Consider the following 27,711-nt stretch of genomic DNA (forward strand, 5'->3'; position numbering starts at 1 on the left):
ACCTAACTTCATTGTATAGGCATATCTATCTGGTAACTAATGAAGCTGGGTTCTTAGACCAGAGTACTCTTACCTGGTCTTCACTCTGTTTGAGCACTGCAGGAATTTGCACCATAAATTGCTCCTTTGGTACTTCTATGACTAATAAGTAATTCATCTGAGTGATAACATGTACTTATATTAAGTAATGTTTATGTTGAAGAGTGGGATTTGGCGGTGAGATCAGAGTTCCAGTGCTGGCTCTACTGTGATTTTAGGCGAATTAACGTCTTGGAACCTCTTTTAATTTATGTCACCTATAACTTTGGAGGCTCACTACCTCCAAAAAGGTTCCTTACAGTCTTTACAATCTTGAGGGCTGTACCTAACTGCTCTATTGTATTTTTTTCTGCAGTTGACTCAAATAATAATCTCCTTTTCTATTTACAAGTTATTGAGGGCGGGGATTGTGCTGCACTCTACTTTCATTGTTTTTCCTATATACTGCCCTGGTTTTCAGATCAATCCCCAGGGACCTTACCCTGAGTCTATGCACCACGCCCTGCAGATCTGGTCAGCCTCATCAGGCTCCAGCCACACTGGCTGCTTTTTAGTTCCCAGGGAAAGGTTCTCACCCTTCTCAGGGCTGTTGCTGAGACTTTCCCTGGAATGCTACTCCTACCGTCTTCCTTAGCCAGCTCTTGACGTTTGCGTAGGCTTCACCTTAAATGTCACCTCTTCAGAGGGGACATACTTTAAAGTACACAAGGAAAAGTACGTCCCCTTCCTGGTGTCAGTTTGCTACTTGCTCATTGCCCTTACCATACCTACAGCTGTTTTTTTTTTTAAAGATATTCATTCATTCATGAGAGACACACAGAGAGAGGCAGAGACACAGGCAGAGGGAGAAGCAGGCTTCACGCAGGGAACCCGACATGGGACTCGATCCCCGGCACCCAGGGTCAGGCCCTGGGCCGAAGGCGGCGCTAAACCGCCGAGCCACCCGAGCTGCCCACCCACAGCTGGTCTATTCCTTTGTTGCTTGCTTTTTTTGTTTCCCCTCCCCTGGGCTGTAAACTCCATGAGGTCAGGGATCATCTCTAGCTTGTTCTTCCAATCTCCAGCACCTAGCCCACTGCCTAGCACGGTGGTTCTCCATAAATCCTATGGAATGACTCAAGGCACAGGAACCATGACCCTGAAATTAGCTGGCAGCGCAGTGTTCTGCGCTTCCACCGTCGGTACCCCCACCCCGCTCAGCCGTCCGAATTTCAGCCCGCAAGAGGGAGTCCCCGAACCCACTACAGGAGACCTGATTGTGCCAGGGGAATGGTTTCCAGGGCGACAGCAAGCAGGGGGCGGGGCGTCAGAACGAGCGGAGGGCCCGCGAAGGCCGCAGCAGGGCTCTCGCGCCGGGAGGGGCGCATGCAGGGCCCCGGCGCGGCGCTGCTCCTGAGCGCGGGGGAGCTGGGGGTCGCGCCCCGGGGCTCCGCCGCCTGGTGCTGCCGAGAGGGCGGCCGCGCCAGTTCCCCCGCCCCGTGGCCCTGGCCGTGCCCCTCGGAGTTCCGGCCTCCCGAGACGCAGCCACGGCCCGGGCCCGCCTCCGCCCACCCCGAGCGGGCTCGCCCGAGCGGCCCACGCCGGAGCGGCAGCCCCGCCCCTGCGCGCCGCCTAGGCCACGCCTTCGGGCCGCCCGCCCGCAGCGCCCACGCCCGGAGCGCCGCGGATCCCCGCCCCTTCGGCTCCCCGCGCCCCGCGGCCCCGGCTGATGCTCGGCTGCAGGACGGTGAGGCCCGTGGCGGCCCGCCCTGCCTGGCCGGAGGTGCTGGCAGGGACTAGGAGACTTGGGGTGGAGGGGACGAGGGGTCGGGAGAAGTGCTGGGTGCGGGCATCCGATGCAGGGTGGAGAAAGGAGCGTGGGCGTCGGAGGCGGGGAGGGCCGCGGGGCCGAGCCCCCAGCCTGCCCCATCCCTGCTCCGCGTCTTTCTGCAGGTTCCCTTGTCCTGTGGCGAGGATTCTCCAAGCCGTCTCACCACATGGGCCGGCTCAGAAACGCCAGGATCCTCGCGGAGAGAGCTGTCAAGGTCGGAGGGGGCTCGGGGGTGACCAGAAAGGGCCCGGAGAGTGGCTTAGCTTGCTTCTCTCAATTGTTTTCTTATATCATTTAAAAACGAACAAAACGAAAAAACTTGATCCCACACCTATTTTAAAATATTAGCAATTTTTCAGTACCCCTTCTTGGCGGAATCGTGTAACTTCTTTACCTGGGATTCACCCCTTTAGCTCTTATCACCCTGGTTCCTAGCCTTTACCCTCTCCCGTCAGGAACCATTCCAGTCAAGGTTATTGGTGACCTCCAAGGAGCCAAATCCAGCAGACCCTTTTTTTGTCCTAATCTTGGTCTGGAAACTCGTGTCGTTCTGTACTGCTTCCCCACATACCCTGCCCCCTTGGCTGTCTGCGCACCCCTAGTTTTCATTTCTCCCTCCCTGGCTGCTGCTTTACAAAGTTGCCTTTGAAAGCTCCTTGGGGTTTTCTTGGTTCCTGGGATCCCTCCCCACACTTGGCTGTGAGTCCAGTAAAGGTGCTGTGCCCTCTACACGCCCTTTCCAAGCCTAGCCTCTCCTCCCACTCCACACGCCTTAAATCCAGCCCCCTACTTGACATCTCCACCCAGAGAACTTAGAAGCATTTCCTCCTCATGCCCCACACCATACTCCTTATTTTCCTGGCCAAACCTGTCGTCCTTCCTAATCTCCTGTCTTCCTCATCAACCAATTGCTCAAGCCAGAAATAGATCTTTCTGTTCGTTCACCCACACATCTAGACAATCACAATTTTTTTTTTAATTAAGCTCTTTTTTTTTAATTAACTCACAATCCTAAGATCAAGAGTCACATACTATACTGAGTCAGCCAGGCATCCTTTTCATCTACTACACATCTAATCCCATCAGCAAAAGCAGTCACCTCTATTTCCAAACCAAGTCTCCAGTCTGTCACATTCTATACATTTTCACTCTCATTCTAGTTATTGTGATTTTTCTCCTGCATAAATCACAACAACCTTCAATTTTATTATTTTATTATTTTATTTATTTTATTTTATTTATTTTATTTTTACAACAGCCTTCTAACTGGTCTCCCTGTTTCCCTTCCCAGCTCCTTCATCCGTTCTCTGTATGGCAGCAAGCCCAACATATAAAGCCTCCGGCCATATCATGCTCTCACTTTGCCCTTATTGCTTCATGCTATTCTTAATATAAAATCCAAATCTGTTCAAGGCCTGTAGGGCCTTCCACAATCTAGCCACTACCTGCTTCCTCAGGAGCTCTCCCCTTAGTTTTCATACCCTACTGTCCCTGGCTTCCTTCCACTTTCTTCTGACCTCTGTCCATCCTCAAGACCTTTGCACATGCTTCTTCCTCTGCCTGAACTGCCATTTGCCCAACTCTGTCCACTCATGGACATGGATCTTTTGGGTCCCATGGGTCCTTCTTCCCCTCCCCACATATGTATTTTTAGTCTCTTTGAGGCCCCATTAGGTATCCAGTTTTGGGAACCCCACCAGCCTGGATTTAAATCTGTGCTCTTTCTCTTAATCACTGTGTGGCCAAACTATTCAACCTCTCCATGCCTCTGTTTCATAACAAGTTACATGGAGATAATAGCATTTGTTAAAAATATTATTGGGGTGTCTGGGTGGCACAGTAGGTTAAGTGTCCAACTCTTGGTTTCAGCTTGGGTTGTGATCTCAGGGGTTGTGAGATTGAGCCCTGCATTGGGCTTCACACTCAGCGCAGAGTCTGCCTGAGATTCTCTCCTTCTCCCTCATGTTCTCTCTGTCTCTGTCTCTAAAATAAATAAATAAAATTTTTAAAAACTACATATTTTTGTTAGTAGTATATACACACTAAGCAGCACATAGTAGGTACTCAATAATTGTTAGCTATGAGTATTATAATTATCACTATACATATTTGCTTCTCTGCTTATTTATGATCTGTTTCCCCTACTGGAACATAAAAATTTCCTGAAGGCAGAAACCAGAACTGTCTGGTTCCCTGCTGTATCCTGTATGTCTGGCACTGGGCTGATACTTACTGACCAGATATCCCTCTCTCACCTTACAGCAGAAGAAGATCTTTATGATCCAAGGTCGCTACCCAGTAATACGGTGCCTCTTGCGCCGGAGAGGCTGGGTGGAGAAGAAGATGGTCCATCACTCGGGCACCACCCTGCCACCACCCCAGAAGGATCTGGATAGCTCAGTAATGGGTGATAGTGACACTACAGAAGATGGTAAGAGCTCCCTCCCTTTCCACAGGCTTCCCCTTCTGAGGCCCTTTCCTTTGGTTCCTGCTGTCCCAGAGTTGAGACTTTGGTATGGGTCTGTGGGGCTGGGACAAGGGCCTCACTGAGTCCGGGCTCTACATCCACAGAGGACGAAGATGAGGACGAGGCATTTCAGCTACCGCAGCTGTTTGACTTTGATGATTTACTGGAATTTGATGACCTGGATGGGACACATGCTCTGATGGTGAGGGTCCTGGGGGCTGGCAGTTTGGGGCTGAGAGGAAGAGCACTAAAATCCAGCTGGGTGACCTCAGAGAACTCCTTTTCTTCTGTAGGCCTCAGTTTCCCCATCTGTAGTAAAAACTGATTGCTTCTCTAAAGCCTGGATGCGTGAGCAGAGTGGTGAGGGACACAGTGGGGCTCAGACAAGTCTGGCCTGGGATCAGAACCCTGCTAGGTTATATTAGAAGTCAGCATAACCTCCACACCTGGTAATTCCCCCTTCTAAATAAAAACCTCATATTCCACATCTTTCCTTTGCCTTTGGCAAGTGAAGGCTAGAAGGAAGGGCTTAAAAAGCTCTGAAAGAGGCTGCTACAATGTTGTGGGGGTGAGGACACCTCTGTGTTGAAGTGAGGACACTTGGCTTTGAATCTTGGCACCACCACTTACGAAGCTGAACTGTAGCAAATTGCCATATCTGTTTGTCAGGAAAGGTTGAACGCTGGCAATTTCATATGGCTCAACTGTGTGAGCTCTTGGACGAATCACTTGCCCTCCCCGTGCCTCAGTTCCCTCATCTGTGAAAGGGGGAATAAGAGTAAGCACCTATTTCATAGGGTTGTGGTGAGGATTAAATGAAGCGATATGAAAAGCACTTAAAAGAAAAAAATGAAAGAATGAAAGAAAGCACTTAGAATAGGTCTTTGCCTATTAGTAACTCTACATCCCAACTGTGGGAAGGATGGAGGAGTTAGAGACCTCTCTTAGGACTTTGTCACATGCTCTGTGCCCATCAGCTAGAGTCACCATCCTGTCACTGAGTAAGTCACTGATAGCCACAGGCCAAAACAAAGACATAGCATTCAGTTGTGTGGCTTAGTCACTGCATAGGGGCACCTGGCCAGAGGAGTTCTACAAGCCAGCCTGTTCTCTGCTCACAAGTGTGTGCCCTGGAGGAAGAGATGTCTTTCCTTAGCATACACAACGATAGGGTGTGGCCTGGAGGCCATCTTGGAAGCATCTTCTCCTTCTATTAACCCCCCCTGCTCAGCAGGCTAGGGAGAAGGTTCCTCAGGCCTTGTGCTGCCCATGCCAGCCTCCCCTGTCTCCTCTGCTCTCCCCAGTCCCGCATGGTTCGGAATGAGATCCCCTATTTCATCTGGACCACTCGGCGGGATGTGTTGGATTGTCGCTTTCTCTCCAAGGATCAAATGATAAACCACTATGCCCGGGCTGGCTCCTTTACTACAAAGGTTGGTTCCCCAGGGGAGCGGGCATGGCAGCCTCTAACCCACTAGCCTTTGGGCCAGCAGTTCCACTCCCTGCTTACCTTGTCAGGGAGAGAGAGTTCTCAGGAGGTGGAGAGGTATCTAATTCAGTGGGATATGGAGTCAGGCAGGCCTGGGTTGAAATCCAACCCCTGCAGCAAGTCTGGCACCTGTAGACATAATAACTAAAATGGACTCCAGGGTCCAGAGAGGATCTAGAGCCAGAAAAACACCAAATCCAATGGCCATAAACAAGAAAGCCCTTACCAGTTAAGCAAGGGGTATCTGGCTGATGGAGCCATTCTGTCTCACCTGGGTTTATTAACAAATGACTCCACCTCTCTGAGCCTCAGTTTCCTTGTCTTTTTTTTTTTTTTAATGATTTTATTTATTTATTCATGAGAGACACAAAGACATAGGCTGAGTGAGAAGCGGGCTCCCTGCAGGGAGCCCGATGCAGGGCTCTATCCTGGAAGTCTGGGATCACGCCCTGAGCCAAAGGCAGACGCTCAACCACTGAGCCACCCAGGCATCCCTCCTTGTCTTTAAGTGAGAACACCAGTAGGACCTATCTTGTAGGGTGTGGCAAGAATGAAGGGCTTTATTATTGGAACATGCTGTTATTTATTGGTGTGGGCTAGGAAGGCTTCCTAGAGGAGGCAGGTCTTTAAGAATGGAAAGGGTGGATAGGAGGGATGTGGGCATTCTTGACAGAGCAAACTGCATGGGCATACACATGGAGATGGATATGAGTGAATCAGGCCTAGGTAGCAAGTGCAGCAGAGGATCTGAGAACACTCAAGCTGGGTTTCCCTGAGCCGTCTGGGTGTGTGCCGAATGTCGGGAGTCCCTCAGAGGTGCTCTGGGCAAGTCCCACTGTGCCTCCTCAGCAACTAACTCCATAGGTGGGTCTATGTCTCAATCTCCGGAATTTGCCGTGGTTTGATGAGGCTGATGCTGACTCCTTCTTTCCACGCTGCTACCGTCTGGGGGCTGAGGATGACAAAAAGGCCTTCATAGGTAAGGAGATGCCAGGCCCATGCCTGGACTCCCGGGCTGAAGCATGATGGCTAAAACCCTGGTTCATGTTAAACAAGAGCAAAAGGCCTCTCCTTATGCCCTCATCCACCCCAGGAGATTTCCTTCTCCATCCCATATCCTTGTTTTCCCTAATATGCCTCCCTTAATGAACTGTCTGGCTTGGGTCAACCCAGACCTCCAAAAGAGTTTAGATAGCTTAGATTATATTCTTTTTTTAAAATGATTTTATTTATTTATTCATGAGAGACACAGAGAGGCAAAGACATAGGCAGAGGGAGAAGCAGGCTCCATGCAGGGACCCCCATGCGGGACTGGAACCTGATGTGGGACTTGATCTTAGGGCCCCGGGATCACAACCTGAGCCGAAGGCAGACACTCAACCGCTGAGCCACCCAGGCGTCCCACTTAGATTATATTCTAAACCAGGTTGTAAAAGTTGGTCAGTGGGTTGAGTTTGGAGTCCACAGGATGTCCCAGGCCTGTGTCAGAATCCACTGCCTAGATTGGGTTGCAAATCTAGAAAAGTCTCTAGACTTTGGGCTTAGGCAAAATAGTTTCCAACTTCAGAACATTGTCTAAATTTAGGTCAGAATTTGTGTTCAGATTAGCTGTTAGGTTTAAATTCATCTACAAACCTGACATAGGTTTTGTGTTCAGGTCCGGTTCTCAGGCTAGAGTAAGTATCAAAAGTGGATCAGGAACAGAAGGGGAAAATGAGACAACAGATTTAGGCAAGATTCCAAAGGCAGAATATGAGCCATGTCAGATTCTAGGCCCAGTTCTACAGCTGAACAGGAGCCAGGTTCTAACTCCAGAGTGTAGAGTCAGAAGGTAGTTAGGTTCTGGATCCAAAGTGGGGCAGGTTATGGTCGGGTTCCGGAACCAGAACAGGCCTCGAGCCTAGGGGCTGAGCAGAGTATCCCCTGCCCTGGGAGCAGAGGACTTCTGGCTGACAGCTGCCCGCAGCGTTCTCAAGCTGGTGGTAAAGTCCGAATGGAAGTCATACTCCATCCAGTCAGAAGAGGAAGAGGTCCCAGGTAAATACCATGGTTACCTGCACTCCCCACCTGTTATATTTATCCTCTTACTCATCCGTCTGTGCAGTTATACATCTATGTATTAGCCACCTCCATCTGCCCCCTCCACCACCCTTTTCCACCCACCTATCCATACATCTACTCACCCACTCGTCCATCCATCCATCCACTCATCCGTCCACCTTCCTACTCACCCACCCCTACCCACTGAACTCATTCACCTGCCCATACATTCATTCATACATTTCACCCATCACCCCACCTATCCCCCACTTTTGATTATTCACCTACCTTCTCTCATCTCCACACTCCTTATCCATCTGTCTACTCCTCCACCTTCCTGCCTACCCTCCCACAAACCCATCTACCCATCTCTCTCCCTGCTTTTCTGTTTTCCTGTCCACCACCTCTGTATCCTCCAATCCACTGACTGATCTATCCTTTGTCCCACCCACCTGTCTTCTGATCCATTTGTTAATTAGTCCACGACATCATTCAGCCCTCCACGGGCCTGGTATGTGACTGAGTGCTCTAGAGAGGACAAACTAAGAAGACATGGTCCATCCTTGCCTATGGAGAGCTCAGGTCTCTGATGATGAAGAAGCAGGGAACCATGTAGTTTCACGTGGTCTGAGGGATCCCTTGTGCTGTGTGAATGGGGGACACAGAGAATCCCCTACTGCATGTTGGCCCAACCCATTGCTTGCCCTTTCTGTCTCTGAACTTAGTTCTTAACTCAAAGTACCCATCCCATAACCAAAGGGCCCATCAGCCATGGATTCAGGGAAGTAAGGGGCAGCTCTGCTGGATGGAGGAGAATTCTTGCCTCTTCCAGAGAGAGAGAGAGAGACCTCTCCATTGCTGTCTCCTGGGTGTGTCAGGTGCAAAGAAGACTGTTGTGTGCCATGATCAGGGACACAAGAGCCTCAGGTGTGTCAGAGGTCCCAGGAGCAGAGAGGCTGCAGGTGTGTGCTGGGGCTACAGGTACAGAGTAGCTTTAGAGTGGTACCTCAAGTGTATGACAGGTCCTGGGACAGTGGAGGCCAAGGATGAGTACTAAGGTCACAGGAGAATTTAGAACAAACCCTCAGGTAAGTAGATGGGTCCCAGGACAGTAGGGGATATAGTAGGGGACACCTGTGCTAAGCTTCAGGTGTAGTCAAGGTAAGGCCTCGCGTAATTGACAGGCCTTGGAGCAGTGGGGGCTATGGTGTGTGTCATGTTACACGCCTTGTGTGTGGTTAGCGACAGGCTTCTTCCTGTCTGTAGGAGACAAGCAGCCCAGGAAACAGGAGAAGAAGCCAGTGACGGTGTCGCCAGAGTTTGTGGATGAAGCTCTATGTGCCTGTGAGGAGCACCTTAGCAGCCTGGCTCACGTGGACATCGACAAGGACCTGGGGGCGCCACTGTGCCTCAGCCCTGAGGGCTGGTCCCTCTTTCTTCAGCGCTACTACCAGGTGATCCAGTGAGTACCTCTGCCACCAGGGCTGTGGAGTGGGGTTGGGTGGCGGGGGTGCTCCCCTTGCTTTCAGGGGACTTCTGTGTGCTGAGCTGATGCTCAGGGATAGACCCTCTCTTCATAGCACCCCCCCCCTTCTTCTCTAGGCCTCCCCCTTTGGTTTGCCCTGCTCTTCCTGCTCAACCCTCAGGGATGTCCACTGCCTGCACAATAGGTTCCAAACCATTCCTTTTTTTTTTTTTTTTTTTTTGATTTTATTTGTTTTTTTTTTTTTTTTTTTTTAAATTTTTATTTATTTATGATAGTCATACAGAGAGAGAGAGAGAGGCAGAGACACAGGCAGAGGGAGAAGCAGGCTCCATGCACCAGGAGCCTGATGTGGGATTCGATCCCGGGTCTCCAGGATCGCGCCCTGGGCCAAAGGCAGGCGCCAAACCGCTGCGCCACCCAGGGATCCCTATTTGTTTATTTGACAGAGAACACAAGCAGGAGCAGCAGGGAGAGGGAGAAGGAGGCTCACCACTGAACAAGGAGCCTGATGTGGGGCTCGATCCTGGGATCATAACCTAAACTAAAGGCAGACGCTTAACCAACTGAGCCACTCGGCGCTCCCCAAACCATTCTTCCTGAATCTTGGCATAGCATAATGACTGAGATCATGGCTTGCACTGTCCAATAGTCCTGACTTTGCAGCTTCCAAGCTCTTTGGCTTTGCCAGCATCACTGTCTCTCTGAGCTTTACTTTTCACGTGCAAAATAGATTTTTTTAAAAAAATATTTTATTTGAGAGAGAAACAGAGATAGGGCATGACCAGGGTAGGGTAGAGGAGGCAGAGGGAGACGGAGAAGCAAGCCCCCTGCTAAGCAGAGCCTGACATGAGATTCGATCCCAGGACCCTGAGATCATGACCTGAGCTGAAGGCAGACACTTAACCAACTGAGCCACCCAGGTGTCCCCACATGCAAAATAGATTTTAAAATAATGTCTGCCTCAAAGGTAGGATTAGACAGGATAATTTGTGTCATGTGTTCAGCATGGACTCATACTATTCACTCACAAAATGAGATCTATTGAGTTGTCTAGGTTTTATCCTAGAGACCAGTGTTCCCAAAGGGTGTTACATAGGATGCTTAGTTCTGCAGGACAGAAATCAATTTTATGAAAGAAAGGCTTTTGTGGTCGATCTGAAAAACATTGGGTTAAACAAAGTTCTTTAATTCAGATTTCCTTGATGCAGGACTTTTCAGAACCTGTGGTTGTTGGTGCCCTCCAAGAGAGATGCAGTGTGCAGTATATCCTATACTTACATGCCCCCGGCTCCCTACCCCCACCCCAGGCTTCCTGGGGGGTGGTATTTTCAGAGCACACTTTGGGAGACAGTTCTTGATCAGAGGAAGGGAGTTGAGTTGAGACCGGAATTTGATTCAGCAGAGGTGTGCAGGAGAGAGGGAGAAGAGCCCTGAAGACAGGAGAACACCCAGCATTTGTTGAGCACTTCCTGTGTGCCCAGCATTGTGCCAGACTCCAGAAATGAAGTGTAACACCTGCCCTCAAGGGGCACATAGCTCAAATAGGAAGGCTCACAGCAAGCCAGGTGGGAGTACTAAAGGGCCTCAGCCAGAGTGGTATCAATAGAAAGGAATGGGCAGACGAAAGAGCTACTAACTGAACTTTGAGCAAATGACACACTAGCAAACCTGCATCATTGATAAAAAATTCACTTGTATCTTTTTTAGATGTTAGAAATTAAAAACTGGATGACCTATGCTTTCCCCTTAACCGCCACCAAAAAAAGAACCAGAAAAGGCTACCCTTCTTAAACCAAGAATTATCAAGATTGAGTTAGAGCATTAGGTGTAAAGAATATGAGTACTTTGTATTTCTAGATGTGGGCCAAGTTCTAGAGAGCCACAGGTACTTCTCAAAAGTCAGGATTACATAAAATATTACATCATATAAGGATACCTGGCTGGCATCAGTCAGTAGAGCATGTGACTCTTGGTCTTGGGGTTGGGAGTTCAAGCCCCATGTTAGACATGGAGCTTAACTTACAAAATTTCTTTTTTTTTGCCTTGGAAACATTTGTCAAAAAAAAAAAAAATATATATATATATATATTTTTAAAGATTTTATTTATTTATTCTTGAGAGATAGAAGGAGAGACAGAGCCAGAGACACAGGCAGAGGGAGAAGCAGGCTCCATGCACCGGGAGCCCGACGTGGGATTCGATCCCGGGTCTCCAGGATCGCGCCCTGGGCCAAAGGCAGGCGCCAAACCGCTGCGCCACCCAGGGATCCCAAAAATATATATATTTTAAATTGCATCATGGGCACCTGGGTGGCTCAGTTTGTTAAGCGTCTACCTTCAGCTAACGTCATGATCCCAGGGTCTTGGGATCAAGCCCCACATCAGGCTCCCTGCTCAGCAGGGAACCTGCTTCTTCCTCTGCCACTACCCCCTGCTTGTGTGCAAGTGTGCATGCGCGTGCTCCCTCTCTCTTTCTGTCAAATAAATGAATAAAATCTAAAAAAAAATAAAATAAAACTACATCATATAACAAATAGTGTTAAGTGGTTCATTCACAGAAGTTATAATTAACTTTCATTAATTCATTCAATATTTACTGCTGTGTTTTCAATTATTTGGAATAAATCCATGACTTATCAGTTTTGCTTTTATCACAATTGACTACCCGCAAGAACACTGTTTGCTTTTTTCTTTTTGTTAAATACAAAAATCATAATGATATATCTAATGTACTTTTTCAGATTGCACATGCATGCCCCTGCCACCCTTTTATGATACTTTCCTGAGCCAAATACACATTTACTGAATAGCCCACAGAAAAGTTGAGAGCAAAGCCTCGGGAAATAGAAGGGTCTGGGCTTAGGTGGGAATAGACCTGAGAGGCGTGGCCAAGCCCCCTCCATCTGACTGCTATCTCTGCTCCTGGTGCTGCCCCACTGGGTGCTGCTGCCTCCTTATTAAAAGATCTCTAAGTCCTTTGTGGCTAGAGATATTTATAAGGCTAAAATGTAAAGGGGGATTAGCAGCTTGTGGAAGCTTCCTTCCTATTCAGTCAGAGGGAGAAGAATGGGAGAGTGTGGATGAGGCTGCCATCTTAGGGTATTATGTAACTTGGTTTAGTTGAGGACGTTTGTGTCTAGTAAGGAACAGAGTCCCTCTCTGTCCATGAACCCTTACCTGTACAGCCCAGTGCTAAGGCAGGCAGCCATTCATCCAGTCAGCAGCCTTTGGCGGGAGCACCTAAAAGTGCTAAGTACACTGCTGGGGGAGGGGAGACTATAAACAATGCTCCTGTTCTTAAGGAGTTTAGACTCCAGTGATGGGAGACAGACAAGAATCAAATGAGCGTAGGTGTAGGGTGGTAAGTGATGGGAAGAGAGACAAGACAAGGGGCTGTATGATACAGATGGACTTGGAAAGAATTAGACCAGGATGGGAGCCACCTATCAACCAGTTGTAGGTCCAGGTTTGGAGGGGAATGAACCCCCAAAAGCACCTGTAGGTGGCGGAGGGATCAGGCAGGACAGAATTTGCATCCTGGCTCAGCCACTGAACCCAGTGTGTGGCCTTGGGCAAGTCTTTAAACCCTCCCAGCTTCAGCTGACACTTCTCCCCAGTGGGACCAGCAATACCTCCTAGGCAGGGCCATAGAAAGGATTGGTAATAATATATGTGAAGCCCCTGGCACTGTGCCTAGTACATAGTGGTGCCTAGCACACCACTGATGCTGGTGTGATTCAGTTCTGCCAAAGGCAGTTACTTTTATTGTAATAGAAGGAGGTGGCGGGAGGTGGAGTGTTTGAGTGGGAGGGGGTGTAAAATGTAGAATTTTCCCCTGCTCTCCTATTCCAGCATCCTCAGACAGTGCCCTGGGCCGGTTAGAATTGGGGTGGGGTAGAGGCTTGGAGGAGGCCTCTCTGGGTCTCTTGGGGAAGGGCATGACCTAGGTTGGTTGGACCATGGCCAGGGGGTTGTGTCTCCTCATGCCTTGTCCACTAGGCTGCCCCCAGGCCCAGCCCTGCCCAAGTCCCATCATCTTCCCACAGTGAGGGGGCGGAACTCAGGCACCTCGACACTCAGGTCCAGCGCTGTGAGGACATCCTGGAGCAGCTGCGGGCTGTAGTGCCCCAGATGGACATGGAAGGAGATCGCAACATCTGGATCGTGAAGCCGGGAGCCAAGTCCCGAGGACGAGGTGGGAGTCCGCCCCTGCTTCCTGCACTAGCGCCTCTCCCAACTGGAGGCCAGGGAAGTTAATAGTGCAGGTTGTGTGGGAGCCAAACTGTTTGAGTTTGAATCCCAGCTTTGCTGCTAACATGCTGTGTGTAACTGTGAACCAGCCACATCACCTGTCAGAACCTCAGTTCCCTCACCTGTGAGAGATGATAATAACCTCCTATGAGGTGAGGATTATTATTATTTTTTAAAGTTTTTATTTATTCATTCATGAGAGAGAGAGACACGCAGAGACACAGGCAGAGGGAGAAGCAGGCTCCACGCAGGGAGCCTGATGTGGGATTTGATCCTGGGACCCCAGGATCACACCCTGGGCTGAAGGCAGGCACTCAACCGCTGAGCCACCCAGGCGTCCCTGAGGTGAGGATTAAATGAGGTAGTGTGGGGATCCCTGGGTGGCTCAGCAGTTTAGCACCTGCCTTCGGCCCAGGGCGTGATCCTGGGGTCCCAGGATCGAGTCCCACATCAGGCTCCCTGCGCGGAGCCTGCTTCTCCCTCTGCCTATGTCTGCCCCCCTCTCGTTCTCTCTCTCTCTCTCTCTCTCTGTGTGTGTGTTTCTCTCATGCATACATAAATAAAATCTTAAAAAAAAAAGATTAAAAAAATAAAATAAATGAGGTATTGTGTCTAGAGCTCAGCATGGTGCCTGGCACAGAGTAATCATCCCATCAGTGTTGGCTGCGGTGATGACAAGGATATCTCTCCTGCCCTCAGGGTTGGGTTAAGGCTTTAGGTGTGTCTGGTGATACATGTGAGCAAGTAGCCTGTCATCTAAGGGCCCTCTGGTTTGACCAGTGCATCCTTGTCAAGTATAGCATAGTGGTTAAAGATGTGGATGCTGAGAGCCAGACTTCATTGGGTTAAGCCCAAACTGCCTCCTACTATCTGTAAGACTTTGGGCAGGATGTTAACCTCTTCTCTACTTTTCATCATTTGGTAAATGGAACCAATGCTACCTTTTCAAGAGGATTAAGCAAGTAAAATATGTGCTTTTACATAGTAACTGCTATATTATAGTACTATTATTTTTAGCTATTATTTTGGCTACTCAGCCCAGTGAGTGGATTTATAACAGGAGAGCCAGCTTTTTGTTTCTGCTGTTTCTACTGGGGTGGTGCATTAGCCTAGCCTTAAGAATCTGGTTAAGGGGGGATCCCTGGGTGGCGCAGCAGTTTGGCGCCTGCCTTTGGCCCAGGGCGCGATCCTGGAGACCCAGGATCGAGTCCCACGTCGGGCTCCCGGTGCATGGAGCCTGCCTCTCCCTCTGCCTATGTCTCTGCCTCTCTCTCTCTCTGTGACTATCATAAATAAATTTAAAAAAATTTAAAAAAAAGAATCTGGTTAAGGACTCACAAGATGTGGAAAACAGACTTGCAGATTCTTCCAAATACTGTCCTTGGGTGAGTTTGTTCATGTCCAAGTGGAACTGTTGAAGGTCCAGACACTGTGGGACAGTCTTCTTAGGGATATCACTTAAAAACTAGCATATTGGTCTTTTCCTTCCTTGAAAATGCTTATTTTTTTTTTCAATTATAAGATTATTTATTATTTATTAAAAAAAAAAAAAAACAGAGGTGCCTGAGTGGCTCAGTCAGAAAAAACATCTGACTCTTGATTTTGGCTCAAGTCATGATCTCAGGGTCATGAGATCGAGCTCTGCATTGGGCTCTGCTGGGTTCTCTATCTCCCTCTCCCTCTGCCTCACCTCCACCACCACTACCCCCTGCCCTGCTCTGGAGTGCGCATGTGCTCCCTCTCTAAAAAAACAAAAAACAAAAAACCAGGCAATACAGATAAGTAGGAAGAAAAAAGCAAAAGCCACTCTTGGTTTTACTGAGATAACTTCTGTTAACCTTTCGGTATGTTTCTTTCTACACCTTTTTCTATGCATTTGAGGAGAGAGAGGGAAAGGGAGGGTGCGTTTGTTTTATTTTCAACAACATATTATTCTGTAGCCTTCTTTTCTCATTTATTATATCTTTCTATATCAGTATTACTCTTTTTTTTCATTTTTCATTTTTCCTTTCCTTTCCTTATCTTAGAAATCAATTCATTTCAGTACATCTAATCTGCCTTTCCTTTGTTTCCTGTTTTTAGCTTATTGTTATGGACACTCTTCCTTTTTTTTTTTTTTTAAGATTATTTATTTGAGGGAGAGAGAGAGAGCACACGCATGTTGTGAGTGGGGAGGGGGTAGAGAGAATCTTCAAGTAGATTCCCTACTGAGCGTGGAGTACAACGCGGGGCTCTGTCCCATGACCCTGAGATCACCACTTGAGCTGAAAACAAGAGTCAGACGTTCAACTGACTGAACCACTTAGACACCCAATGGACACTTTCAAAATACACAAAACTAGAGAGAATAACAGTGAATTCCTGTGTACCTTGTACCAAATTTCAACATTTTATTTCCAGTTTTTAGGGAAGTTTAATTGAAATATCCATGTGGTGCTCCATTTAAAAGGATATATACATGATGTGAGTATGCAACTCAACAAATTGTCAGAAAGTGAACACACTTGTGAAAATAGTACCCAGATCATGAAATAAAATATTACATGCAACCTAGAGGGACCCTCCCAGGCCCCTTGCATTCTCTATGTCCCTGAAATGGTTGGTAACCACTATTCCGATTTACAGTATTATAGATTAGTGGTGCCTAGTTTGGTATATTACATAAAAGTACAGCATGTACTATCTTATCTCATTTTGCTTTACAGCTGCATATTCCACTCTTTTTTTTTTAAGATTTTATTTATTTATTCATGAGAGACAGAGAGAGAGAGAGAGAGGCAGAGACCTAGGCAGAGGGAGAAGCAGGCTCCCTATGGGAGCCCGATGCAGGACTCCTGGGACCACACCTGGAACTGAAGGCAGACGCTCAACTGCTGAGCCACCCAAGCGTCCCATATTCCACTCTTGTTTAGATGTACTGTCATGGGTTTACCTAATTCATTTCTGATGGATATTTAGATGGCTGCCAGTTTTTTTTCCTATTGATTGCTGTTACAAGCAACACTATAATAGACATCTTGTGCAGATACTTTTGTGGCCTTTCTATTTATTTCCTTAGTATAAAACTTCTAAAAATGAAATATTTGGGTCAAAGGACATAACAGCCTTAATTTTTGTTATGCAAGGCATCATGTTCTTGGGATTCTTGGTGATCATTCTGGCCATTTGAGAAAGGATATGGCTTGGGAACCAGGCACAGGTTATTCTGTGCCATTAGCAGGTGATCAGGCTGCTTTGGGGGCCAAACAATGAAGGAATGAGATGGATTTGTGAATATGTATGTTTGCAACAAGACTCTGATGATCCTCAGTATGAAAATAATGCTTTATAAGATATGTAATATCACTTGTTACTAAAGAGATAAAATTAAAATAAGATAATTATTTTCTACCTAGAAAAATGGCCAAAATAATCAATAGTGTTGGGTAGGATGTAGGCAGATACATAGTATCATACACTTGCCGGGAGTGCAGGTTGGTAGAACATCTTGGGTAATACAAAATGAAAAAGTGAACATATCTGTGGAGGCAGCAGATCTACAGGTAGAAATTTATTCTACAGGTAACTAATAATAATGATAGGAATTAACATTTACTGAATGCTCACATCAGCCAAGAACTATTCTAAATCTTTAACATGTTTAGATGTTTAGAATCCTATACATCTATGGACTTGTAGATTCTCCCAGAACCTGGAAGAATACCTGTTGGACCTGGAAGCAGCAGTTACCTGCCTCTGGGAAAGAAGTATTTTTTATTATATACCCTTTTGTACTGCTTGCTTTTTGTTTCTATTGTTTTATGTTTCGTTAATTATTGGGAAAAAAATACTCAAAGTCGTATATGCACATGTTTTTTTAAAAAGCCCAATATGGATTGAGTTTTTATCTGTGCATATATTCTTTTTCAATCAAACAGAAGTGGTTAAATAAAAAAAAAATTGATCTTCAGCAGATTCTCAGCTTTCCCAAAGGGAACAGGGTTCTGAGGGAAGCACCCTTCCCTATCAGTTCTGTGGGAATGAGGGCTTCAGCTAGCTATCTGTGGTCCCGTAGCCCTTCTCCTAGTGCAAGCCTGACCTGATCTCTGACCACCCTGTTTCCCCCTTAGGCATCATGTGTATGGACCACCTGGAGGAGATGCTAAAGCTAGTAGATGGCAACCCCATGGTGATGAAAGACGGCAAGTGGGTGGTACAGAAGTATATTGAGCGGCCTCTGCTTATCTTTGGCACCAAATTTGACCTGAGACAGTGGTTCCTGGTGACTGACTGGAACCCACTTACCGTGTGGTTCTACCGTGACAGCTACATCCGCTTCTCCACACAACCCTTCTCCCTGAAGAACCTTGACAAGTGAGCCTCACCCCTTACCTCCTCTGAGCACCCCATCTAGCTGGGGAGCTGACAATGAACAAGTGGTTCCCCTGTGCCACGCTGGGCTCCAACACAAACTCTGCAGGCAGGCAGGTCCTCCATCCACCCAACAGATGACCTACCAAGGGTGTTCTAACTTGGGATACAGCAGTGACCAAACTAAGAGCCTGGTTCTCAAGGGGTCACATTCCCATACGTAAGCTGGCCGTGTAATGAAATGTGTCTGCCCACTTCCTACCCAACAATGTTGATTATTTGCCATTCTAAGTAGAAAATAGTTATCTTATTTTAATTTTATCTTTCTTATAATGACTGGTGTTAAGTATCTTATTCTTATGCTAATGCTCTTAGATAAACAATGAATATAATAAGTAAAATTATCCAATAGGTTGATAAGTGATACCTGTTTTTAAAAAAAAGTAGAACAGGGTCAGGAGGTTCAGGAGAAATGTGAGTGGAGAGAGGCAGGTTGCGGTATTAACTTGGGGGGTCGAGAGAAAAGCCTTGTTGAGTCCTGGGTTCAAATTCCATCTCAGCAGCTGCTGAGCTGTGTGACTTTGGTCATGTGAAACCTATTTAAGTTTCATTTTTCACATCTGAACAATGGAGGCAGTATTACGAAACTCCTAGCTGTCCATTACTGAAGGCCTCTTATGTGACAGGTACTAAGCACTTCATGCATATTGTCTCAGTTATTCATGAAAACCCGGGAAGTGGGTCTTATCACTGCCCCCATTTTACAGACGTGAAGGAGCACTTGGGTGAAAAGATCTCTCAACTAGTCGGTGGTGAAGGTAGGACCTGAGCAGTCTTGTTTTTTGTTTTTGTTTCTGTTTCTGTTTTTAGCAGTCTTGTTAATTACAGGGCCCATTCTCCTACCCACCTTCTTAACCCAGTTAGCACTGGGAGGGCTCACATTAAAGCATGTAATACTGTTGCCCCGTAGGCAATGCCCTCGGAGGGATAAGACTGGTTCTGGCCCTAGGAGAATGTAGCAGGCTCAAGGCCTGTGTCCTTTGTGAATGGTCCAGAGTGGCCCAGGGCCTCCTCCCAGGTTTGCCTGCCCTCCCCATGTTGGGCCAGGAGAGGCACAGGGAGCCAGACCCCAGCTGTCTGCTCTCTGCCCCAGCTCAGTACACCTGTGCAACAACTCCATTCAGAAGCACTTGGAGAATTCATGCCACCGGCACCCACTGCTGCCCTCAGATAACATGTGGTCGAGCCAGAAGTTCCAGGCGCACCTGCAGGAGATGGGGGCCCCAGATGCCTGGTCCACTGTCATCGTACCCGGCATGAAGGCTGCCGTGATCCATGCCCTGCAGACCTCCCAGGACACTGTGCAGTGTCGGAAGGCCAGCTTTGAGCTCTACGGTGCTGACTTTGTGTTTGGTGAGGACTTCCAGCCCTGGCTGATTGAGATCAATGCCAGCCCCACCATGGCCCCCTCCACTGCTGTCACTGCCCGGCTCTGTGCAGGCGTGCAAGCCGACACCCTGCGTGTGGTCATCGACCGGCGGCTAGACCGCAACTGTGACACGGGAGCCTTCGAACTCATCTACAAGCAGGTGAGGTCGCTGCACCCAGGCAAGACCCCAGGGTGTCTGTCCCCTCTTCCAGGCATCCCTATGGTGAAGCCCAGGGCCCTGCTGTCAGACAGAACTGGGTCAGGTTCTGGTCCTGCCACAGTGACTCTGTACAGCCCCTTCTAACCTTGAGCCTCTATTTCCTTGTCTGTAAAATTGAGATGCCATTACCATCTTTCTCATAGGGTTTGTGAGGATGAAAATGAGTTAATATGTGTGGATCATCCCTACGATCCAATAATTGCACTCCTGGGTATTTACCCAAAGAATACAAAAACACTAATCTGAAGGGCTATATGCACCCTATGTTTATTGCAGCATTATTTACAATGACCAAATGATGGAAGTAGCCTAAGTGTCCATTGATAGATGGGGGATAAAGAAAAGGTGGTATATACAGTGGAATATTAGTCAGCCATAAGAATGAAATATTGCCATTTGCAACAACATGGATGGACTTAGAGGGTATAATGCTAAGCGAAGGAAGCCTGTCAGAGAAAAACAAATACCCTATGATTTCACTCATATGTGGAATTTAAGAAGCAAAATCAACAAAGGGGAAAAAAAAAAAAAGACAAACCCAAAACCAGAGTCTTAAATAGAGAACAAACTGATGGTCACTAGAGGAGTGGTGAGTGGGGGGATGGGTGAAATAGGTGATGGGGATTAAGGAGGGCACTTGTGAGCACAGGGTGATGTATGAAAGTGTTGAATCACTATATCCTTATATATATACTTGAAACTGATAGAACACTGTATGATAACTACACTGGCATTTTAAAAAATTAATTGTAACACTAATAACAAAATTAATTTAATTATTTTAAAATATTTAAAATATATTTATTTATTTTAAAATATATTTAATTTTAATTATTATTTTAAAATATATTTTACTTATTAAAGAGTGTGCATATGTACCTATGAGCAGGGGAAGGGCAGAGGGGGAGAGAGAGATTCTCAAGTGGAATCTGCACCAAGTGCAGAGCCTGATGAGGAGCTGGATCCCATGACCCCAAGACCACAACTCAAGCCCAAATCAAGAGTCAGATGCTCAATGGACAGAGCCACCCAGGCATTCCTGTTTTTTTTTTTTTTTTTTAAACTAACATGTAATCAAGATTCACACTTGGCATTGGTTATTTTGTCCTACTTTGTCTTTTTTTCTTTTAGAAATACTCTCTAAAGTATCTCTAAAGTATTGCTTCCTATGCAGGAATCTAGCTTGGCGCATATTTCCAGTTTTGCTATTAGGATCCATTGTTACTTCCTGTTCTTCATGGCTCTTGCTTCCATCCATTGGGATCTCACTTCAGTCCTGAATCATCCTTCCTTTCCCATGAACATCCTCCATAGTTCTTAGTCTGTTACCTGCTCATAGAAGTTTGGGGGTACAGAAGCCTCATTTATTTCATATTGTATCTGTCCTTTTCAGTCCAAGTGGATATTTTAAAAAATATTGTGGGTTTCTTGTGTATCAATTCATAATCTGTTCTATTACACAAAAGCCATATCCACAAATCTTAGAGATAACTCTTCTCCCTGTGAGGCTGCTGTCGGACCACAGCCCTCACAATTATAGAAACCCTACTGCTAACAGAGAGTGCCTATTACCCTCTCTTTAACAGTTCAGTTTTTTTTTTAAGATTTTATTTATTTATTCATGAAAGACAGAGAGAGGCAGAGACACAGGCAGAGGGAGAAGGAGGCTCCATGCAGGGAGCCTGATGTGGGACTCGATCCTGGGTCTCCAGGATCACACCCTGAGCCGAAGGCAGATGCTCAACTGCTGAGCCACCCAGGTGTCCCTATAACCCTCTCTTAAGTTAAGATTTAAATATAAGACCTATTGGTATGCCTTGGGATGCTTAAAAGATGTAGCTGCTTTAAAGGACTTAGATCTCGCTTAAGTTTTTTCTTACTGAGATATAATTGGCATGCAGTGTTATATTCACTTAAAGTATACAACAGGGGCAGCCTGGGTGGCTCAGCGGTTTAGTGCCGCCTTCAGTCCAGGGCGTGGTCCTGGAGACCCGGGATCGAGTCCCCACGTCAGGCTCCCTGCATGGAGCCTGTCTCTCTCTCTCTCTCTCTCTCTCTCTCTCTCTCTCTCATTAATAAATAAATAAATAAATCTTTAAAAAAAATAAAGTATACAACATAACAATCCAGTATTTGTATATGTTGTATGGTGATCACCACAATAAATTTAATTAACATCCATCACCACACAGTTATAATTTTATTTTCTTCTGATGAAAACTTAAAAGATCTACTCTCTTAGCAGCTTTCAAATATGCAACACACAGTATTATTAACTATAGTCACCATGCTATACATTACATCCATGATTTACTTTTTTTTTTTTTAAAGAGAAAGAAAGACAGAGAGCAGGGTGGGGAGGGGCAGAGGGAGAGAGAGAATCTTAAGCATTCTGCCCTTGACGTGGGGCTCAGTCTCACCGCCCTGAGATCATGACCTAAACCAAAATCAAGAGTCGGCCGCTTAACCAACTGAGCCAACCAGGCAACCCCATGATTTACTTATTTTATAACTGGATGTTTGTACCTTTTGACCCCCTTCATCCATTTTGCCCACTGCCTCTGGTAACTACTAATCTGTTCTCCATCTATGAGTTCAGGGTTTTTGTTTTAGATTCCACATATAGGGATCCCTGGGTGGCGCAGTGGTTTGGCACCTGCCTTTGGCCCAGGGCGCGATCCTGGAGACCCGGGATCGGGTCCCACGTCGGGCTCCCAGTGCATGGAGCCTGCTTCTCCCTCTGCATGTGTCTCTGCCTCTCTCTCTCTCTCTCTCTGTGTGACTATCATAAAAAAAAAAAAAAAAAAAAAAAAAAAAAGATTCCACATATAATTTACATCATATTTGTCTTTCTCTCTGACTTACTTCACTTAGCATAATGTCCTCAAAGCCCATCCATTTTGTTAAAATGGCAAGATTTACTTTTTTTTTTTTTAAGATTTTATTTATTTATTCATGAGAGACATAGAGGCAGAGGGAGAAGCAGGCTCCATGCAGAGAGCTATGGAACTTGATCCTGGGTCTCCAGGATCACGCCCTGGGCTGAAGCCAGCGCTAAACCGCTGAGCCACCCGGGCTGCTCGATTTACTTCTTTTTTATGGCCAAATAATATCCCATGATCACTAGCTAGACCGACAGTCACATTTTCTTTATTCACTTATCCATTGATAGATGCTTATGTTGCTTCCATGGTTTGGTTATTGTAAATAATGCTGCCATGAACATGGGGGTGCAGATATTTTTTTAAGGTAGTAATTTTTTTTCCCTTTGGATAAATACCCAGAAGTGGAATTGCTGGTGCTTCTGTCTTTAATTTTTTGAAAACCCTCCATACTACTTTACACAGTGGCTGTACCAATTTATATTCCCACTAATAGCTCACAAGAGTTCCCTTTTCTCCACATCCTTACCAACACTTGTTGATTCTTATCTTTTTGATAATAGCTATTCTAACATGTATGAGGTAATATCCCATTATGGTTTTGACTTGGATTTCCCCCATGATGGATGATGTTGAGCACCTTTTCATGTGCCCATTGGCCATCTGTGTGTCATCTTTGGAAAAATGTCTATTCAGATCCTCTGCCCATATTTAAATCAGATTATTTGTGTTTTTGCCATTAAGTTGTAGGAGTTCTTTATATATTTTAGATGTTTGTCCCTTATCAGATACATGGTTTGCAAATATTTTCTCCCATTTGGCAGGTTGCCTTTCACTTTGTGGATGATTTCTATTGCTGTGTAGAAGCTTTTTAGTTAGATGTAGTCCCATGTGTTTATTTTTACTTTTGTTGCCTTTGCTTTTGGTATAAATACAAAAAAATCATTGCTAAAACTGGTGTCAGGGAACTTAGCACTGCCTATGTTTTCTTCTAAGAGTTTTATGGTTTTGGGTCTTAAATTCACTGTAATCCATTTTGAGTTAGTTTTTATATGTGTTATGAGATAGTGGTCTGGGTTCATTCTTTTGCATGCGGTTTCTAGTTTTCCCAGCACCATTTATTAAAGAGAGATTGTCCTCTCCCCATTGACTATTCTTGCACCTCCTTTGTCATAAATGAATTCACTATTTTGTTCAGTTGATGTGTGTGTGTCTGCTTTTATGCCAGTACCACACTATTTGATTACTAAAGCTTTGTAATATAGTTTGAAGTCAGTAAGTGTGATGCTTCCGCTTTGTTGTTCTTTCTCAGAATCGTTTTGGGGGTTCCTGGCTGGCTCAGTCGGTGGATTATGTGATTCTTAATCTCGAGGTCATGAGTTCAAGCCCCATGTTAGATGTAGAGACGACTTAAAAAGAAAAATCTTAAAAACAAAAAAAAAAGATTGGACTGTGCAAGGTCTTTGGTGGTTCCATATGAATTTTAGGATTATTTTTGTGAAAAATGCTTTGGAATTTTGAGAGATTGCATTGAATCTGCTTTGGGTAGTGTGGACATTTTAATAATATTAGTTCTTCCAGTCCATGAGTACAAAATTCCTTTCCATTTATTTGTGTCTTCAATTTTTTTCATCAGTATGTTTTCAACATACAGATCTTTTACTTCCTTGGTTACATTTACTACAGGTTTGTATTCCTTTGGTGCTCTTTAACCTCTTTTATTTATTTATTTTTAAAGATTTTATTTATTCATGAGAGACAGACATATAGGCAAAGGGAGAGGGAGAAGCAGGCGCCCCCCAGGAAGCCTGATGTGGAACTCGATCCCTGAACTCCAGGATCACACCCTGAGCCAAAGGCAGAGCTTAACTGCTGAACCATCCAGGTGTCCCTCTTTAACCTCTTTTAATGTAGAGCAGCAGCACTGCTTTCTTCCCCTATAGTTTGTTTGGATCTTTTGAAAGGGACCAGGCTGATTGTTTTGTAGAACTGTCCCACATTTGGGATTTATCTGATTATTTCTTTGTGGTGCTGTTTAGCTTGTTCTTCTGTTATCTCAGTGTCCTGTAAACTAGAAGTTAGGTCAAACAGCTTGATGAGATTCAGGCTAAACATTTTTGGCAAGAATACCTGGGAGGTAACGCTGAGTACCTCATATGGGATCACAAGGCACACACTGTTGGAGTGTCTCCTGATTAGTGGTGCTAAGTCTGGCCATGGGGTTAAGGTGGTGGCTATGAGACCTCTCTATTGTAAGTTGTATCCTCCCCTTTGCAGTGATCACTTAACTTTGTAAAGTGATACCTGGGCTGTGGGCACATGACACATTTTCCTGCCATCCTTTTCACCTACTTGTTTTGATACTCAGTTTTGATTCTTGCCTCTTACCAACTGGTCTTTGTGGGAGCTCTAATATTTGGTTTTATTTTGTTTTGCTTTAGTGGTGTTTTTTTTTTTTTAAGATTTTATTTATTTATTTGAGAGAAAGAGTGAGAGAGATTCATGAGCAGGGGGGAAGGGCAAAGGGAGAAGCAGACTCCCTGCTGAGCAGGGAGCTGGATATGGGATTCTATCCCAGGTCCTTGGGATCATGACCTGAGTCAAAGGCAGATGCTTAAAGGACTAAGCACCCAGGTGCCCTGACATTTGTATTTTCAACAAGCTCCAAGTGACTCTGATGTTTAGATAGATTCTAATTAGGATCCTTTGTTGATACAGAAAATACCTCCAGCTAGCTCAAGGCTGAAAGGGGGTCGTTAGCAAGACACAGGGGGTTCTCCTGGAGCCCAGCTACAAGATGTACAGCTGGCTTAGTAGGAACTGAAAATTGTTCCTCTCTTGGATCTTTTTCTCTGCCTCCTCCTACAAATTTGCTACCTCATTCTCTCAGTAGAATGTCTTCATTAAGACTCTTAGCTTCTACTTCTCCATAATGAGTTCATGAAGGGCTCCAGACAGGCTCCAAGCCTCTTATCTGTCTGGGTGACATAACTCAAATTCTGTTTGCAGAGAATCTGGCTTAACTCAGGAAGCTGTCCATCAGCAGTGGCTGTGGAGCAGAGCCATACACATTCCAGCGAGGTCTTGGAGAGCTTAGGAGGGTAGAGGGTTAGGGGATGCTGGCAGTAGCATGGCTAAGATTGCCTGACTTCACGGAGTTACTAGTCCCAGGGGCTCTGTGATCAGGTACTGATTCAGGCCCCCCAGAACCAGACTCCTTAGAGGACAGAGGTGGGCCTCCCCAGAAATTAATTTCATCCATCTCTGCCCTGATTCCTTCTGGACCTAGGATTCCAGCCACCATCACTGTCTGAACAGGCCTCATCTCTTCTTTCCCACAGCCTGCCGTGGAGGTACCCCAATATGTGGGTATCCGGCTCCTAGTAGAGGGCTCCACCATCAAGAAGCCCCTGGCAATGTGTCACCGGCGGATGGGGGTCCACCCAGCACTCCCTCACCTGCTGACCCAACGAGGCTCTGGGGAAGGCAAGGACTTGAGGCCCCTTACCCACAGGTCAGCTACTAGAAAAGTTGCCGGGCCTAGGAGCCTGGAGCACACTGAGAAGCCAGACTCCACTGCTACCACCTCGACCCCTGGAAAGGGGAAGAAAGGCAAGGCGAAAAGTGCCACAGCCCTGGTCCACCCCAGTCTCCGGAAGTGGGAACCCCCCAGCACCAGGATGGGCTGCATTTTCACTATGACCTTTGCTAGTGGGGACAGGCAGCCCCACCCCTTGAACAGATTGCCACTGAGTCTGAAGAACCCCCAGACCCTGAGTAAGACCATTCCCCCCAAACACCCCAGGGGCCCAAGGCAATTTCTTCCTGCTCTCCAGAGCCCTTCCTAACCACCTAGACTTGCCCCCCAACTAGGGCTCCACCAGAAAGAGACTAGTAGCAAGTAAAAGCTGCCACTTACAAAGCGTTTTTAAAAAATGTGTGACCATATGAGTATTGTTCCCTCCAAAGTAGCTACCCTGCAAGGCAGTTGGATTTACTTCAGATGCCAGCACTCAGTTCCAGGTCCCTCTCTCCAGAGCCCAAGCCTTTCCTGCTGCAGTAATTCTGTCTTTGCCTGCATGCAAGTGCCTCTGGGGGAAAGGAGCTAAATATTTGTATAGCATTTAACAGTTTGCACTGTGCCACTACCTAACCAGCTCCTTTAGTCCTCACGACCTAGGAAGGTAGGTGCTATCATCCCCGTTTTCCAGCCGAGGCATCAGGAAGTTTAAGGAAGTTGCCCGAGGTTGCACATCCCAGAAGGGGCAGAGCGGGGATGCAGACCCAGGTCTGTTGGACTCCAAATCCTGTGTTCTTCCCACGGCCTCTGGAGGAGGAACTGGGAGGGCTCCATCTGCCATCTCACAGCCCAGCCCTCCTCTCCCCCTCCTGCCCACCCTCCACACACACCTTGAGGGGCAGCTGGTCAGCCTTGGCTGGACCTGGGCCCTCATGGCCCCTCTTGCTCCCACAGCCCCTCCCCACGTCCCCAGTCTCCACACCAAGGCCCGGCTGCCTTCTCCCCATGTGCTCCGATCCCAGGGGGGGGTCCTCAGACTGCAGCACAGCAAGCTGGTGGGCTCTAAGGCCCTGTCGACCACAGGCAAGGCCTTGATGACTCTCCCTACTGCCAAGGTTTTGATTTCCTTCCCATCTAACCCTGAGCTCAAGTTGGCATCCAGCATCCTGAAACCAAGAAAGGTGGGCCTTGAGCTGTAACTTGCACCCTGGTGGGCAGTGCCTAATCCTGGGCTCTGGGGTCAGGGCTGGAGGGCACAGGTCAGGGCAGGTCCTGGGCTGGCTGGAGCCCCAGGGGAAGGGTTTTTTCCCTCAGAACCCCCTTCCTGAACAGATTTCCTGATCATATCTCCCCCCTCCCCCCTCCCGCACCAAGGCTGTTATTCCCCAGCGCCTTCGTGGTCCCCATCCTGAAAGTGCCTTGTGGCCTCTACCCGTCGAAGTTGGAACTCTTCCTAATACCCACAGGAAGATCAAGGCCAAAGGCAAGTTCAAGGCCAGACTCTATGACAAACCCAAGGCTGAGGCATGCCTCATGAAGACACTGAGCCTTCCAGGACCCCTGCCCTTTATCAGTGCATACCAGGAGCTAGGGGGCATGGGGGACGTGAGGCTGGAGAAGTCCTTGCTTCAGGCCTCACTGCCCCTATCCTGGATGCAGCGCCAAATAAAAAGGAGCAAGTGAAGTATTCTGGGCTTGGCTCCGTTTCTGTTGGAGGGTGAAGAGAGGG

General features: G+C 46.9%; 1 protein-coding gene across 1 annotated transcript; it reads left to right on the forward strand.

The window, feature by feature from the left end:
* The first annotated feature begins 1,404 nt into the window (after positions 1–1,404).
* Positions 1,405–27,703, forward strand: TTLL3 (tubulin tyrosine ligase like 3). The gene is given in 16 exon segments (XM_041760933.1): positions 1,405–1,801; positions 1,972–2,063; positions 4,112–4,280; positions 4,421–4,518; positions 5,621–5,749; positions 6,670–6,784; positions 7,744–7,842; positions 9,112–9,307; positions 13,377–13,525; positions 17,691–17,934; positions 19,085–19,520; positions 25,804–25,948; positions 26,937–27,177; positions 27,372–27,486; positions 27,489–27,615; positions 27,618–27,703. Coding segments are annotated over 16 exon segments (2,838 nt in total).
* Positions 27,704–27,711: the final 8 nt, after the last annotated feature.

Source organism: Vulpes lagopus, chromosome 7 (genome assembly GCF_018345385.1).
Source record: "Vulpes lagopus strain Blue_001 chromosome 7, ASM1834538v1, whole genome shotgun sequence".
NCBI classification, from domain to species: domain Eukaryota; kingdom Metazoa; phylum Chordata; class Mammalia; order Carnivora; family Canidae; genus Vulpes; species Vulpes lagopus.